Raw genomic sequence first — 13,017 nt, forward strand, 5'->3', positions numbered from 1 at the left:
AACTACATCAGCGCTAGTCTTTGGTCAGTCTGCCAGATGGTGCAGTTAATTATCCTTTGAAGCACCCACTGGTCTTGTAATGATCAAGTATCTGAGGTTGGTCCTCGTAATACTGAGAAACATCCTTTGGTAGAAGCGTAATTGTGAAAGCAGGGATTGAAGACTGGTACCTTTGCTGGGTCTTTCGAAGATCTAGCACTATAACCAAGAGGTCACCCAGAGTTATTTTTATTCCAGGAGGCTGCTCAGAGTGTTTGTGCCATTCAATGAAACAAGAGAAATATTACAGTGACCAATTCTACAAGCAATCTCATCAGATTCAATTTATTTGTCCATTTCAGTATCAGTACTATGAAGTACAGTTTGTGCTTGAACACTTTGAATGCAGAATCTGATTTATTTTAAAGGGACATGGGATCAAGACAGACTAAATTATCAGATAAATAACTTCAATATAAATATGACTTGACACAGTGATCGTATACAACGGCAAAATAAGCTTTTTGCATCACAAAGCAGTCAGTGCATCACACAGCCTTTGCTCTGGTAACTGAACAAGCAGAGACTGATAGATATATGCCTTTCAACAAATGGAAGATGTAGCAATGCCCAGAAGAAAAATTTCCTCAGTAACCACGAACAAGCGTAACACAACAACACAGATGCAGGGCATAGACGCTCATAAATTAAAGGAGGTTACTTCACATTTTCACCAGTGGACTATACAGTAACAAATGGCATACAAACTACACATCTCAGTGCATAATGTTTACCTCGATACTAACCAATGTAACGGCATTTTACTAAATACAATACTGAAATACCATTGGCCCTTGTTGCAAGCATGACTTTGACACTACACATTAAAGATGAGGAATACTTCAGTTTGAAAATTAGTGAAGGAATGTGTTCAAGAATTTTGATTCAACAGAAAAGTTTCTCATTGATCTCACACCACTTTGCCATACATAATTTTAATAAGCCTTGGGATGAATTCTGTTCTACCTTTGGGATGTAGCAGTCTCCATAGGTAGCCTTGCATTGGATGTTAAACAATTAATCTCATGTTGTTTGGTTGAAGACTATCAATGAAATGTTTCTCATTGATAGTCTTACCAATTCTAACTCAGCTTATGTTGGAATTACCGTTTATTAATTGAAAATCAAGCTCATGCAACTTGTTCCTCCACTAGAAAATATACACTAAATAAACAAACGTAACTCTACCATTTACACATGTCCTAGCAGTACTCTGAGCATCCTTATAAGATTTGGTAATTACAGTATTATGTAGCTTTTTATTTGTTTCAAAACGTTGCATCCATTGTTAAACAGGTTTAGCTAAGTTCACTAGCCTTATTTTTTTTAGCTCAATGCATACATGTTGAATTACAAAGGTTGCAACACCAAAACTTCACAGATAATAATATTCTCCTCGGGAAGGAAACATTTCTGAATAAGAGTGTGTGAACGTCTTGATGTATGGCTTCACTCTTAACTGCTAGCTTCTTCATCTGGCTTATTCATTTTCTTTAAGGAGTTAAGTAACTTCTGGGGAGTGAGAATATGTGTCGATCCTGCAGTTGTGGGACATAATACATTTCAGATCGGTGGAAAATGAAAACTATATTCATGAACTGAATTAATGTAACTTTTTAAAATAATGTTTTAAAAATGCAGCACCTCTTTTCCTGGTGTATTTAAATTCAGTGGTCCATTTTACCTATAAGAATTAACTTTTTATTTGTATAGCCTTTGAATGTCTTTACCGCATCGATATCTCTCTGGTTATAAAATCAATGGTATGGTAACCACTGCTGATCATGACATTAATGCAAAATTTGAGGCAAAGAAATACTGCACATTTAATAACAGTGCAAATCATTACTAGAATTCACAAAGAATTTATTTTATTAGAAAGAGAACATTAACTGAAGATTAAATGGAACATGAATAAATATTTTCACAATTTTTTTTATTGTAAGGAATATCTTCTTAAACAAACAATTTGCATTAACCCTTTACAGTAGCATTTCTCTGCAGTAATATGTATTTTAAAATTTATTTTGAGAACAGGTCATTTTTTTCACCGTGTAGGTTTATTTATTTTTTACCATTTAATATTCCTCTTAAAATTCGAACCAAACAGGATGGCAATTTATATTTTGTGTGCAAGAAAAATGCATGAAAGATCTTAAAAGTAATCAAAGGGTTAAGTGGAAAAGTCAGAACTGCAAAATGTATAACATTTATTAAATAATAATTGTTTTTTTCATACTTAAGATCTTTTAGTTACAAGTTGTATAAACAGTTCATTACTCTAGAAGATATTTAGAAGAATGCAGTTGTGAAAGAAAAGTTTTGGTAAACAAAGAAAACCCTTCGAAAGAGAAGAGTTTCTTTTTTGACGTTTTACTTTTTATTTGCCTTTTTCACTCCGCTTTGGGAGCTTGATCCTCAAATGTAACCCTAGAGGACTCCCTGAAGTCCGGGTGTCTCAGGTCCATGAGAAATTTTGTAGGAGTTATAATGTGGGTAGAACCTGTGAGAGAACAAAGGCCAGCTAACACCCTTACAACATGCCAATTTATGCCCATATTAACTTTCCTGCAAAGAGAAGACAGGTGTGGGATAAATATACATGCAAATTTACACAAGGTTTGTGTCTTTCTGTTCTCACTGGGTTTCCTCCCCAAGCTGAAGCGACTAAGAGGAATTGAAATAAACTCTGCCTTGAAGCCTGAAGTAGGCCATAGCCTTGGCATACAGGTTGAGCCGAGGCCTCAAGGCAGATGACCCAGAAGCAAAGGAAGGACTCAAACAAGCTTACACATAGCCACAGAACAACCACTGCTAGAGAGAGCAGAAAACAATTGTGGTTAATGGACAACAGGTCTGTAAAAGCATAACAACAACAATAATAATAAGCATATAAACTAAGAGAAAAACAAAACATGTAAACACCAAAACAATACCATTTACAGAGACAACATTAAGCATCTATTTTCTTTATACAGCTAACAGTTGAGCACGCATTATACAGCAAAATGAAACACTGTAATACTTAATTTGATTACATGAAGCAATAATTTGAAGAAAATGTATTTAAACTGACTTACCACAGTTAATAAAGGGATGGCTGACTCTTTGCAATACTTACCTATTAGCACCTCCCACTTGCCATTGGCTTGTGTGACCTCATAAGCACAGCGCATCTCAGAGCATGAGGCACCTCCAATGATGAAGATGATGAGGCGTGGCCCTGTTCTGTACTCTCCTGGGGTTTTATTCTTATGCCAGTGGCCATATCGGGCACTACACAAAAAACATTCACAGTAATACTAACGATCAAAATAATTCTCTACAATCAACAATCACAATGTTTTGACAAGAGTCCACCTCTGAAGGCTGATATTGCAAAACTATTCCAACACCATACCCCTAAAATGACCATGTGAAAGTGTCCATTTTTCCAGTGAATCGCTCTTGGTTTCAATATTGCAGATACAAGGATGATTCTCCCAGAAAATGTATCCAAAGATAAAAATCACAAATTTTGTACAATATATTCTCCCATCTTTTGTTCTTTGATCCTTTATTTGTCTTGTTCTCTTCACTCCTCCTCCTTCTCTCCTCACCTATCTCCTCCATTTCCTTTTCCCTTTCTGTGCTTCAGTTTTGTTTTGCTTCCCACTTGCTTTCTTTTGTGCCTTTTCAGTTCAGCTACAGTAATCATTATTGCCTATTGTAAGGACTGCAGGGAGCTGGAACTTGGGGGCGGGTCTTTTAGGTCAATTGTCCACTATGGAAAGGGGGGGGGGGGGGAAATCTAAGTTAATGCTAATTTTGTGCCAATGCAGGCACCAATCTGTAGGTTACTCATGCCAGTTGCTGGAACACCTGATACAGTCTCTTACTCTCCCTAAATCAAGTCCCATATGGAGAGTGGGGTTGGCATTTGGTGGGCCAACTGCTCAATCACCCAACTCAAAAAGGACCTCGACTTTTTTTGCCAAAGTATTGACAAGTAACATTTAGGTGAAGTAGCCAGGCATCGAGTTACATGCCAGAAAATTGACCTTTTGCCAGGTTGCTTGCAAGCTCGACAACTTACTGAAGACCACAGGCAAGACTGTCAAATGTTAGATTTTCTTCAGGTAAGCAGATTTTCATACTGCCACTAGGCATATTCAGGCAAAATTAAATAAATATCAGCTACTTTAAAGCAAGAATTAAGGTGTCAGCCTCGGCTCAGTGGTACCACTGTTGCCTCTGAGTCACAAGATTGTAGATTTAAGTCCCACTCCTGAGACTCAAGCATGTACTCCAAGCTGATACTTCTGTGCAGTACTGAGGGAGTGTCACACTATTGGATTTGCTGTCTTTCGGATGAGATGTTAAAACCAAGGCTGTCTGCCCTCTTAAAAGATCTCACAACATTATTCAAAGACTAAAAGAAGAATTCTCCGAGGGTCTTTTTTAATTATTCATTTCATGGGATGTGGACATCGCTGGCCAGGCCAGCATTTATTGCCCATCCCTAATTGCCCATGAGAAGGTGGTGGTGAGCTGCTTTCTTGAACTGCTGTAGTCCATGTGGGGTAGGTATACCCACAGTGCTTTGAGGAAGGGAGTTCCAGGATTTTGATCCAGCGACAGTGAAGGAAAGGCAATATAGTTCCAAGTCAGGATGGTGTGTGGCTTGGAGGGGAACTTGCAGGTGGCGGTGTTCCCATGCATCTGCTGCCCTTGCCCTTCTAGGTGGCAGAGGTCGTGGGTTTGGAAGGTGCTGCCTGAGTAGGCTTGGTGTGTTGCTGCAGTGCATCTTGTCGATGGTGCACACCATAGCCACTGTCCGTCAGTGGTGGAGGGAGTGAATGTTTGTGGATGGGGTTCCAATCAAATGGGCTGCTTTGTCCTCGATGGTGTCAAGCTTCTTGAGTGCTGCTGGAGCTGCACCCATCCAGGCAAGTGGAGAGTATTCCATCACTCCTGACGTACCTTGTGGACAGGTTTTGGGGAGTCGGGAGGTGAGTTACTCGCCGCAGGATTCCTAACCTCTGACCTGCTCTTGTAGTCACGGTATTTATATGGCTACTCCAGTTCGGTTTATGGTCAATGGTAACCCCCCAGGATGTTGATAGTGGAGGATTCAGTGACGGTAATGCCATTGAATGTCAAGGGGAGATGGTTAGATTCTCCCTTGTTGCAGATGGTAGTTGCCTGGCACTTGGGTAGCGCGAATGTTACTTGCCACTTTTCAGTCCATGCCTGGATGTTGTCCAGGTCTTGCTGCATTTCTACACAGATTGCTTCACTATCTGAGGAGTTGCGAATGGTGCTGAACATTGTGCAATCATCAGCAAACATCCCCATTTCTGACCTAACGATTGAAGGAAGATCATTGATGAAGCAGCTGAAGATGGTTGAGCCTAGGACACTACCCTGAGGAACTCCTGCAGTGATGTCCTGGAGCTGAGATGATTGACCTCCAACAACCACAACCATCTTCCTTTGCACTAGGTATGACTCCAACCAGCGGAGAATTTTCCCCGATTCCCATTGACTCCAGTTTTGCTAGGGCTCCTTGAAACCATACTCGGTCAAATGCTGCCTTGATATCAAGGGCAGTCACTCTCACCTCACCTCGAGATCAGCTCTGAGTGTCAGTGAGCAGGTTATTGCTAAGCATGTGCCGCTTGATAGAACTGTCAAGGACACCTTCCATCACTTTACTGATGATTGAGAGTAGACTGATGGGGCAGTAATTGGCTGGGTTAGATTTGTCCTGCTTTTTCCCTGGGCAATTTTCCACATTGCCAGGTAGATTCCAGTGTTGAAGCTGTACTGGAACAGTTTGCCTAGGGACACGGCAAGTTCTGGAGCACAGATCTTCAATACTATTGCTGGAATGTCGTCAGGGCGTAGCCATTGCAGTATCCAGTGCCTTCAGTATTTTCTTGATATCACGCGAAGTGAATTGAATTGGCTGAAGACTGGCATATGTGATGCTGAGGACTTCAGGAGGAGGCCGAGATGGATCATCAAGTCGGCACTTCTGGCTGAAGATTGTTGCAAATGCTTCAGCCTTATCTTTCGCACTGATGTGCTGGACTCCGCCATCATTGAGGATCTTGGCCAGCATGTATCCCTCAACCAACATCACTAAACAGATTCACTGATCATTATTTCATTGCTATTAATTGGGGCCCGGTACTGCCCAAATTGGCTGCCACATTTTCTGCATAGCTACAATTCAAAAATATCTCACTGTTAAGTGTGTTAGGATGTCCAGACATTGTGAAACTCACTATATAAATGCAAGTCCTTTCCTTTTGGAATAAAACATTTTATTTTGAAGGTTCTTAATTCTTAGATCTTGTCAGGCAAGCTCCTCATCTGCCAAGACTGAGGCACACATTATTTCACCACATGAACATTAAAACTTAAAATTGTGGCTGGGAGGAAAAGAGGGCCTGTCACAAGGAATTGCCAAGCCCCTGACTGGAAAGACCTTTGCATGCTAGTAGACAGTGTTGGAACAAGGGACCCTGTCCTTGCTTCCCCAATACACAGAAGAAGTGGTCAGACCAGTTTAGTCACATGACTGGCTGGCTGTTGGTTTTCTGAATTTGAACCGGCCACAGAATTTTGAACTCAGAAAGCTCTTGGCTCCTAGACTGAAAAGACCTCTCTCCTGTCTGCTCTCATCTTGCTCTCACCTGCTTCAGAAACCATTGAAGACATATGAACCCCAAGAGAGAAAAGTCTCCTACAGTGAACAAGGTTTAAGAAGAATACTGGGCCCCAATGAAAAGTAAAAGACTACCTACAATCAAGGACTCTAGAGTGAGCTTGAAGCACAGTTAAAAAAAAACCCTCTTCACAGATTGCTTCAAACCTCTCCATTTCATTTTTCTTCTGCTCTCTTCTGTCCCTATTTGTATGTGTGTATCACATGTGCATGCTAGTATGGTATGCAGCATATATCATAGGCACTAACCAAATTAGAGTTTATGTTTTAAAACATTTCACTTTTCTTCTTTAAACCTAAGAAAACCTGGTGTGCTCATTTCTTTGCCTTAAATCTGGAAAGTGGTGAAGAAGGATTCACCAAGGGGGAGCTCAAAACACAGTGTGTTTAAAAATCAAACCCTGTTACAATAAGACCAGGTGAATACAGTAAAATATCCCTAGATACCTTTCTCACCTGGTCGTAACAATCTCTTTAGATGTTCCCATCTATTCACATTTCCCCACTGTGCAGAGATAATTTTTTTCTTCTCTCCTCTTTTCCCAGTCATTTGGAAGGATTAATGTAGAATATATGAATGATACCAGAACAAAGTCCCAGCTCCGAATAGCACAAAAGGTTACTGCTGACAATAATGCAGGGGCAAATTTTGCCAGCTCTTTAGGCATTAAAGTGCCCCTGAGGTGGGCAAGATAAGGTCTTGTGTCAAAACACCAGTTTAGCCCATGTTCAGTGTAAGACGCTATCCTGGTAAAGGGTTTGAAGTATGAGCTATTGACACCCACCTGCAGTATTGGTAAGGGACTGAATTTGCCTGGTAGCACTCCTTAACGACGCTGCACACAGCATTTTGGTGGATAGTGCTTGACCTAACACCCACGACCAGCTGATTGGGAGTAAACAAGTCGTTGCTGAGGATTTCAAGTGCTACTTAAAGGTACACCACCTTTTACTGTTCACTTGCTGCTGGCGTTTTGAACAGGACTTTTGAAACACATCAGGACACTTTTTGGGACACTTTGTCAAGACTTCACTGACACACTGTCAACATTTATTCCAGATATTCATCGATGACTTCACCTAAAAAAAAATAAGTGCTGTGCCATTCTATCTTATTGCCTTATAAGAGTCACCAGGAGAAAGGGAGCTCTTGGTCATGGGCATCTTGCTAGGGTTCCCCTTGCTCTGCAGGAGGAATGGGAGGAGGACATGAGGCCAGGCAGAGCAGCTGCCACAGAAGAGAGGGATGGGGGGCTTCTTCCCCCCCCCCCCCCACTACAGGTGCAGAACATTCTTCCTCCTCTGGATGTCCCCAACCAGGACCTCTAGTGCCACATTCAAGAACGTGTACACCCTCTCTCTCAGTCCCTGAGCCATCCTGAAACCTGCTGCTGTGTCAACCAGCACATTCCACACCTTCAGAGGAAGTGGGTGCATGAAGCCCACACGTACTACTCCACAAAAATTGCTTCTAATTAGGGCTTGAGTGCTTAACCTGCAGGTTTCTGGTTTAGCACCTCCAGGCAAATTCAAATTATGGTAATCAGCAATTAAGACCAAAATTACTTACTGAAACTAGACTTTCAAACAGACGTGTTTTATTAGATCACCACCCATTTAGCACCTGTTTTCACCCTTTGTCCAAAATAATCCCTGCAAACTTTGAATTGTGTTTTACTGTTGTGTTAGAAATTGGACTGTCACAAAACAGTTTGGAATGCAATAAAACAAATCTGATAGCATTAATTGCTAAATCATCAGTGAATACCACCTGTAATTATGAGAGAGTAGTGCATTTTCAATCAAATTTCCTGTAAACCAGTTTAAGCCCCTAAACTTCCACTTAGGTCTTTATAGGCTGTCAGCGTCAGCATTAGAGTGATCACTAACGCAGATCAGCAATAAATGTAACAAGCACCTAATTCAGACTGTGTACAGATGCAATACCTGACTGCAGTGGCACTGAAAGAGGCAGTAGAACGGGCAGATATGTATGGATAATGTTTAGTATCCAACTTGTCATCAATGGCATCCTGTAGAAGAAATATTCTGGGTAAATATGAATCACTGAACAATGGAAGTCACATGTCATCTTTCTGCTTTGGTGCATAATTACTCAGAAGAATCAATACTATTCCTCATAGTGCTGTTTTGTTCAAATTTTGCACCTAATTACTCAATTGCAGTTTGTTATGCACAGGGTGAAGCCCCAGAATAATTCTACATTACTACTAAAACATGCAATAGCTTGTAACTCATTAATAAAACCAAAATACATTACCTGCCTCTCAATCACCAAGAACCTTTATGACAAGACCCAGTACTGCCTATTACTGAAATCATTCTGCCACACCTCTCCTGACTGTCTTGTAGGTAACGACAATGTCTAGTGCAGGATTAAGCCTTACAGTCCAGAACACTCCAGGGTTGATTCCCAGTTTGTGCTGAATTCATTGATCTCAGCAAGGCCAGTAAAAAGGATAATACAACTCGTTTTTGAGCCCTGGGCCTGGGGAGACCATGGCTAGCCAATGACTCAAATTTGAAAATGCGCATGATGTGTGAGGACAGCATCAGGCTTGGCTACGTTGCCCTCCATGGTACCACAAACTGCCAACACTCACTGTCTAGGCTAAGGAATGAAGTATGGCTGCTCAATGGCAGGGCATTCTGGCATTCGCAGAGCTGTTGGTTTTAAGTTTTATTAAAACTCTGGTCCTACAGTAGTCCAGATGAAAAGAGTTATTTAACAGAGGGAAGGGTGAGACAGGTGAGACAAAGAGAAGTTGCGGGGGCAGGAAGAAAGCATTAAATGCTTGTGCTATTAATTTAATTGGTATAGGCCTAGTGAGTAAGCTGAGTGCATACAGCAATGATCTTAATGGGGAAAAATAATTTGCTTCATGCTGTGTGAGTTTGTCCCGATGTTGTCTAAGCAATACAGGTGCAGCAGCTTTCAACCCAGTAATGCATCTATTGCATTGCAATTGATTTTGCATACATTTGTCACATGATACAAAAATTGACAACACACTATTTCATTCTAAAATACAGTTCTGGCTTGTGGAATTTGTGCTGCAAGAAGAGTCAGAACGGGATTTTTCAAATAGCAATCAGCTCTCGTGATGCGCATCCCATTTGTTCTTCAAGCCATCTTGACCTACATTTCATTAACTTCCCATTTCATGAGTTTCTTAATCACAATCCACTGTACTTTCATTCAAAAGGAATTGAACCTTTATAACATCAGCTTTTGTTTGGTATTTCACTTCATAAACTTCTCTTTCTATTCGTATTCAATAGGATGTTAGATAGTCATGCAAGATTGCATTAAATTAAAAGTCAGAAGAGTTGATCTAAATGTTAACTATCTGGAGTTCCATGTGGCCTATCACTTTCCCTCTGTCTCCCATTCTTCCTCTCACTTCTCCATTTTCTCTTTGGCCTTTTACATGGTTATAATGAAGCTCAACCCAAACTAAAGGAACAATATCTCATCTTTCCTCTCGGGCATTCTGCAGCTCCCCTGTCTGAACACTGTCTTCAGTAACTTCAGATTTTAACTATATTTTCCACTTTTGTTACAGTTGAAGTTACTGCCTGTTTTCTAGGACTGTTGGTGTTTGGGAGGGAAGGGGAAACAAGTTTACATTTTGGTTGGCAGACTTCATCAGGATGCAGTGCTGGCAGTGGCACTGTACCCTTCCCATTGATCTGCTGGGTCTCTATTAGAGTTGCTGGATTTACTGTAACTTTCATTGCAAACCTAATCCCTGGATCTCTTCATTTTCTTCGATTTTTGTTATGTTTCCCACCACTGATTTATTTTATACTTTCCATGACTTGATTGAGATGACATCATCCAACAATCCTGCCTCTCTGTTTTTGTTCCCTTGCCCCTTTCTCTGATTCTGTTAATATGCTTGTGTATCTTTGTCATTTTCAGTTCTGAAAAAGTGGGTCAGTCTGAAATGCTGGCTGTCTGTCTGCTCTCGTGACAGACACTTGCTGACTTGCTGTGTATTTCCAGACTGTTCGGTTTTTGATTTGGATTTTCAGCATTTGGAATTTTTTTTAAAATTTACATTAAGTCAATTGAGTTCCGACAGGCCTTTGATCTATGATAATATACCATCATACTACCAGAATGTCATTGTCCGTAGAAATGTCAACAGTATATCATTTCCAAACATCTCAGAGTGCAATGAGAATATGATGCTGAATCTCAGAATGTCATCCAGTTTGAGAATAACATTACGATGTGTGTCACTCCTCTTCAATCATTTTAAAGACTTGCCTTAAGTCATAGGTAGTGAGATGGATGGGAAAATTTTCATGCACTGTGAATCCATATACAGATTAGTAAATGTTTGAGCTTCCCCTCACCATTAGATTATTTAGACAGTAAAATAAAAGCTAAATACTGCAGATGCTGGAAATCTGAAATAAAAACAAGAAATGCTGGAAATACTCAGCAGGTCTGGCAGCATCTGTGGAGAGAGAAGCAGAGTTAACGTTTCAGATCAGTGACCCTTCATCAGAACTGGCAAATGTTAGAAATGTAATAGGTTTTAAGCAAATAAAGTGGGGGTGGGGCAAGAGATAACAAAGGGCAAGGTGTTGATAGGACAAAGGGTCACGGGGAATAACTGACGAGAAGGTCATGGAACAAAGGCAAACGGTATGTTAATGGTGTGGTGAAAGACAAAGTGTTAGTACAGGGAGGGTGTTAACTGACAGAAAAATGAACAGTCCTGGCCCAAAGCAGAAACATGAGAAAAAGTGGGTTGGCACATGGTAAAAAAAATGATGAAACAATCTAAAATAAAATAAACAAGTAAAAAATAATAAATAATAAAAAAGAAAAAATAACAAAAAATATAAGTGGGGGCCCATCATGCTCTGAAATTATTGAACTCAATGTTCAATCCGGCAGGCTGTGGCATTCTGTCAATTAGACAGTATTGGCTTATTTGGATTAGAGGTTGAGGCTGAGAATGTAAGAAAGCTGTACACAGAGCCCAAACTTACAGATATGGAATAATTGTCTCATCTGAAACTAAAGTATTTGGCCCTTCAATCAAAATTGAACTTTGATTACCAAGGCAAATTTAGTTGGGTGGTGTTCCGGGCCATTAAATTATTTAACAAATAGAATTATGACTTGTCCATTTACTGAGTCAACAAAAGGCCACCAACCTCCATCATGTCCTTGATGAGTGGCGTCCATCGGGAGAGCTGATAGGTCTGTTCGCTGATACGCTCTTTACGTTCTGGCTTGTTCCTACGACGCAAGGTTGACTGAACACCAAGAATAGAAAGTGAATTCTTTGCCACCATTTAAAAGGTGTACATTTAGAGTCATAGAGAGATACAGCACTGAAACAGGCCCTTCGGCCCACTGAGTCTGTGCCGACCAACAACTACCGATTTATACTAATGTTACATTAATCCCATATTCCCTACCACATCCCCAACATTCTCCTACCACAGACCTACACTAGGGGCAATTTTACAATGGCCAATTTACCTATCAACCTGCAAGTCTTTTGGCTGTGGGAGGAAACCGGAGCACCCGGCAGAATCCCACGCATTCACAGGGAGAACTTGCAAACTCCGCACAGGCAGTACCCAGAACTGAACGCGGGTCGCTGGAGCTGTGAGGCTGTGGTGCTAACCACTGCGCCACTGTGCAGCCCCTTTTATTTTTAATTTATTTGACAATATTTTTTTAAAATTCTTTCGTGCTGCACTAGCGTGAAAAGTTTCATGCTTTCTGAAGATTTCTGGTACATGTCTTAAGCTGCAAAGTGTGTCAACTTCTTAAGATGCAATGTTGAAATTATAATCTACGTTGAGTGAATTTCGGGCACTCGCCACTGACCCTGAAGTAAGCCTCACTGAGAGATCTAGCGATCTCTGTGGCGAGAATTTCACCTGTAGCTCCATGCAGCAACTGATTGCAGCGTTCTTACTGGGCATTCCCAGTGTGGAGCTGAAGTGCTGTCCAAGCAGCCAATCACATTAAAGGATTTTCATAAACACACAAAAAGGAAACAAAAAGCAGTAAAATAAAATCACTTTTAAAAATGTTTACATAGAACAAATCAAAGATTGGGACATACACATGGAGTGAAGGTAGCAGTTAAAATGTTCTGAAAAAAATGTTTTTAAAAAATTATTTAAAAATTTTAGCTGAAAAAAATCTACTGATCAGTTAACAGCAATCTACAAACATAGTTTTTTTTTCAGGGCTAGTTCTG

The 13,017-nt window shown here is 40.5% G+C and overlaps 1 protein-coding gene across 3 annotated transcripts in view; it reads right to left on the reverse strand.

Moving 5' to 3' along the window:
* Positions 1-308: 308 nt before the first annotated feature.
* The window catches only part of LOC137347745 (syntaxin-binding protein 1), a 106,315-nt gene continuing 93,606 nt past the window's right edge, over positions 309-13,017 (reverse strand). For 2 of the 3 annotated variants that reach the window (XM_068012647.1, XM_068012645.1), the window contains 5 exons: positions 11,954-12,055; positions 8,702-8,787; positions 3,161-3,315; positions 2,417-2,542; positions 1,496-1,577 (listed from right to left, as the gene is read on the reverse strand). In XM_068012647.1, coding sequence (XP_067868748.1) covers positions 2,433-2,542; positions 3,161-3,315; positions 8,702-8,787; positions 11,954-12,055 — 453 coding nt within the window. In that variant the 3' untranslated portion in view covers positions 1,496-1,577; positions 2,417-2,432. Of the gene's footprint in view, positions 1,578-2,416; positions 2,543-3,160; positions 3,316-8,701; positions 8,788-11,953; positions 12,056-13,017 lie in introns of all 3 variants that reach the window. The other variant, XM_068012648.1, reaches the window with a different exon arrangement.

The sequence above is a fragment of the Heterodontus francisci genome, chromosome 32, assembly GCF_036365525.1.
Source record: "Heterodontus francisci isolate sHetFra1 chromosome 32, sHetFra1.hap1, whole genome shotgun sequence".
Classification (NCBI taxonomy): domain Eukaryota; kingdom Metazoa; phylum Chordata; class Chondrichthyes; order Heterodontiformes; family Heterodontidae; genus Heterodontus; species Heterodontus francisci.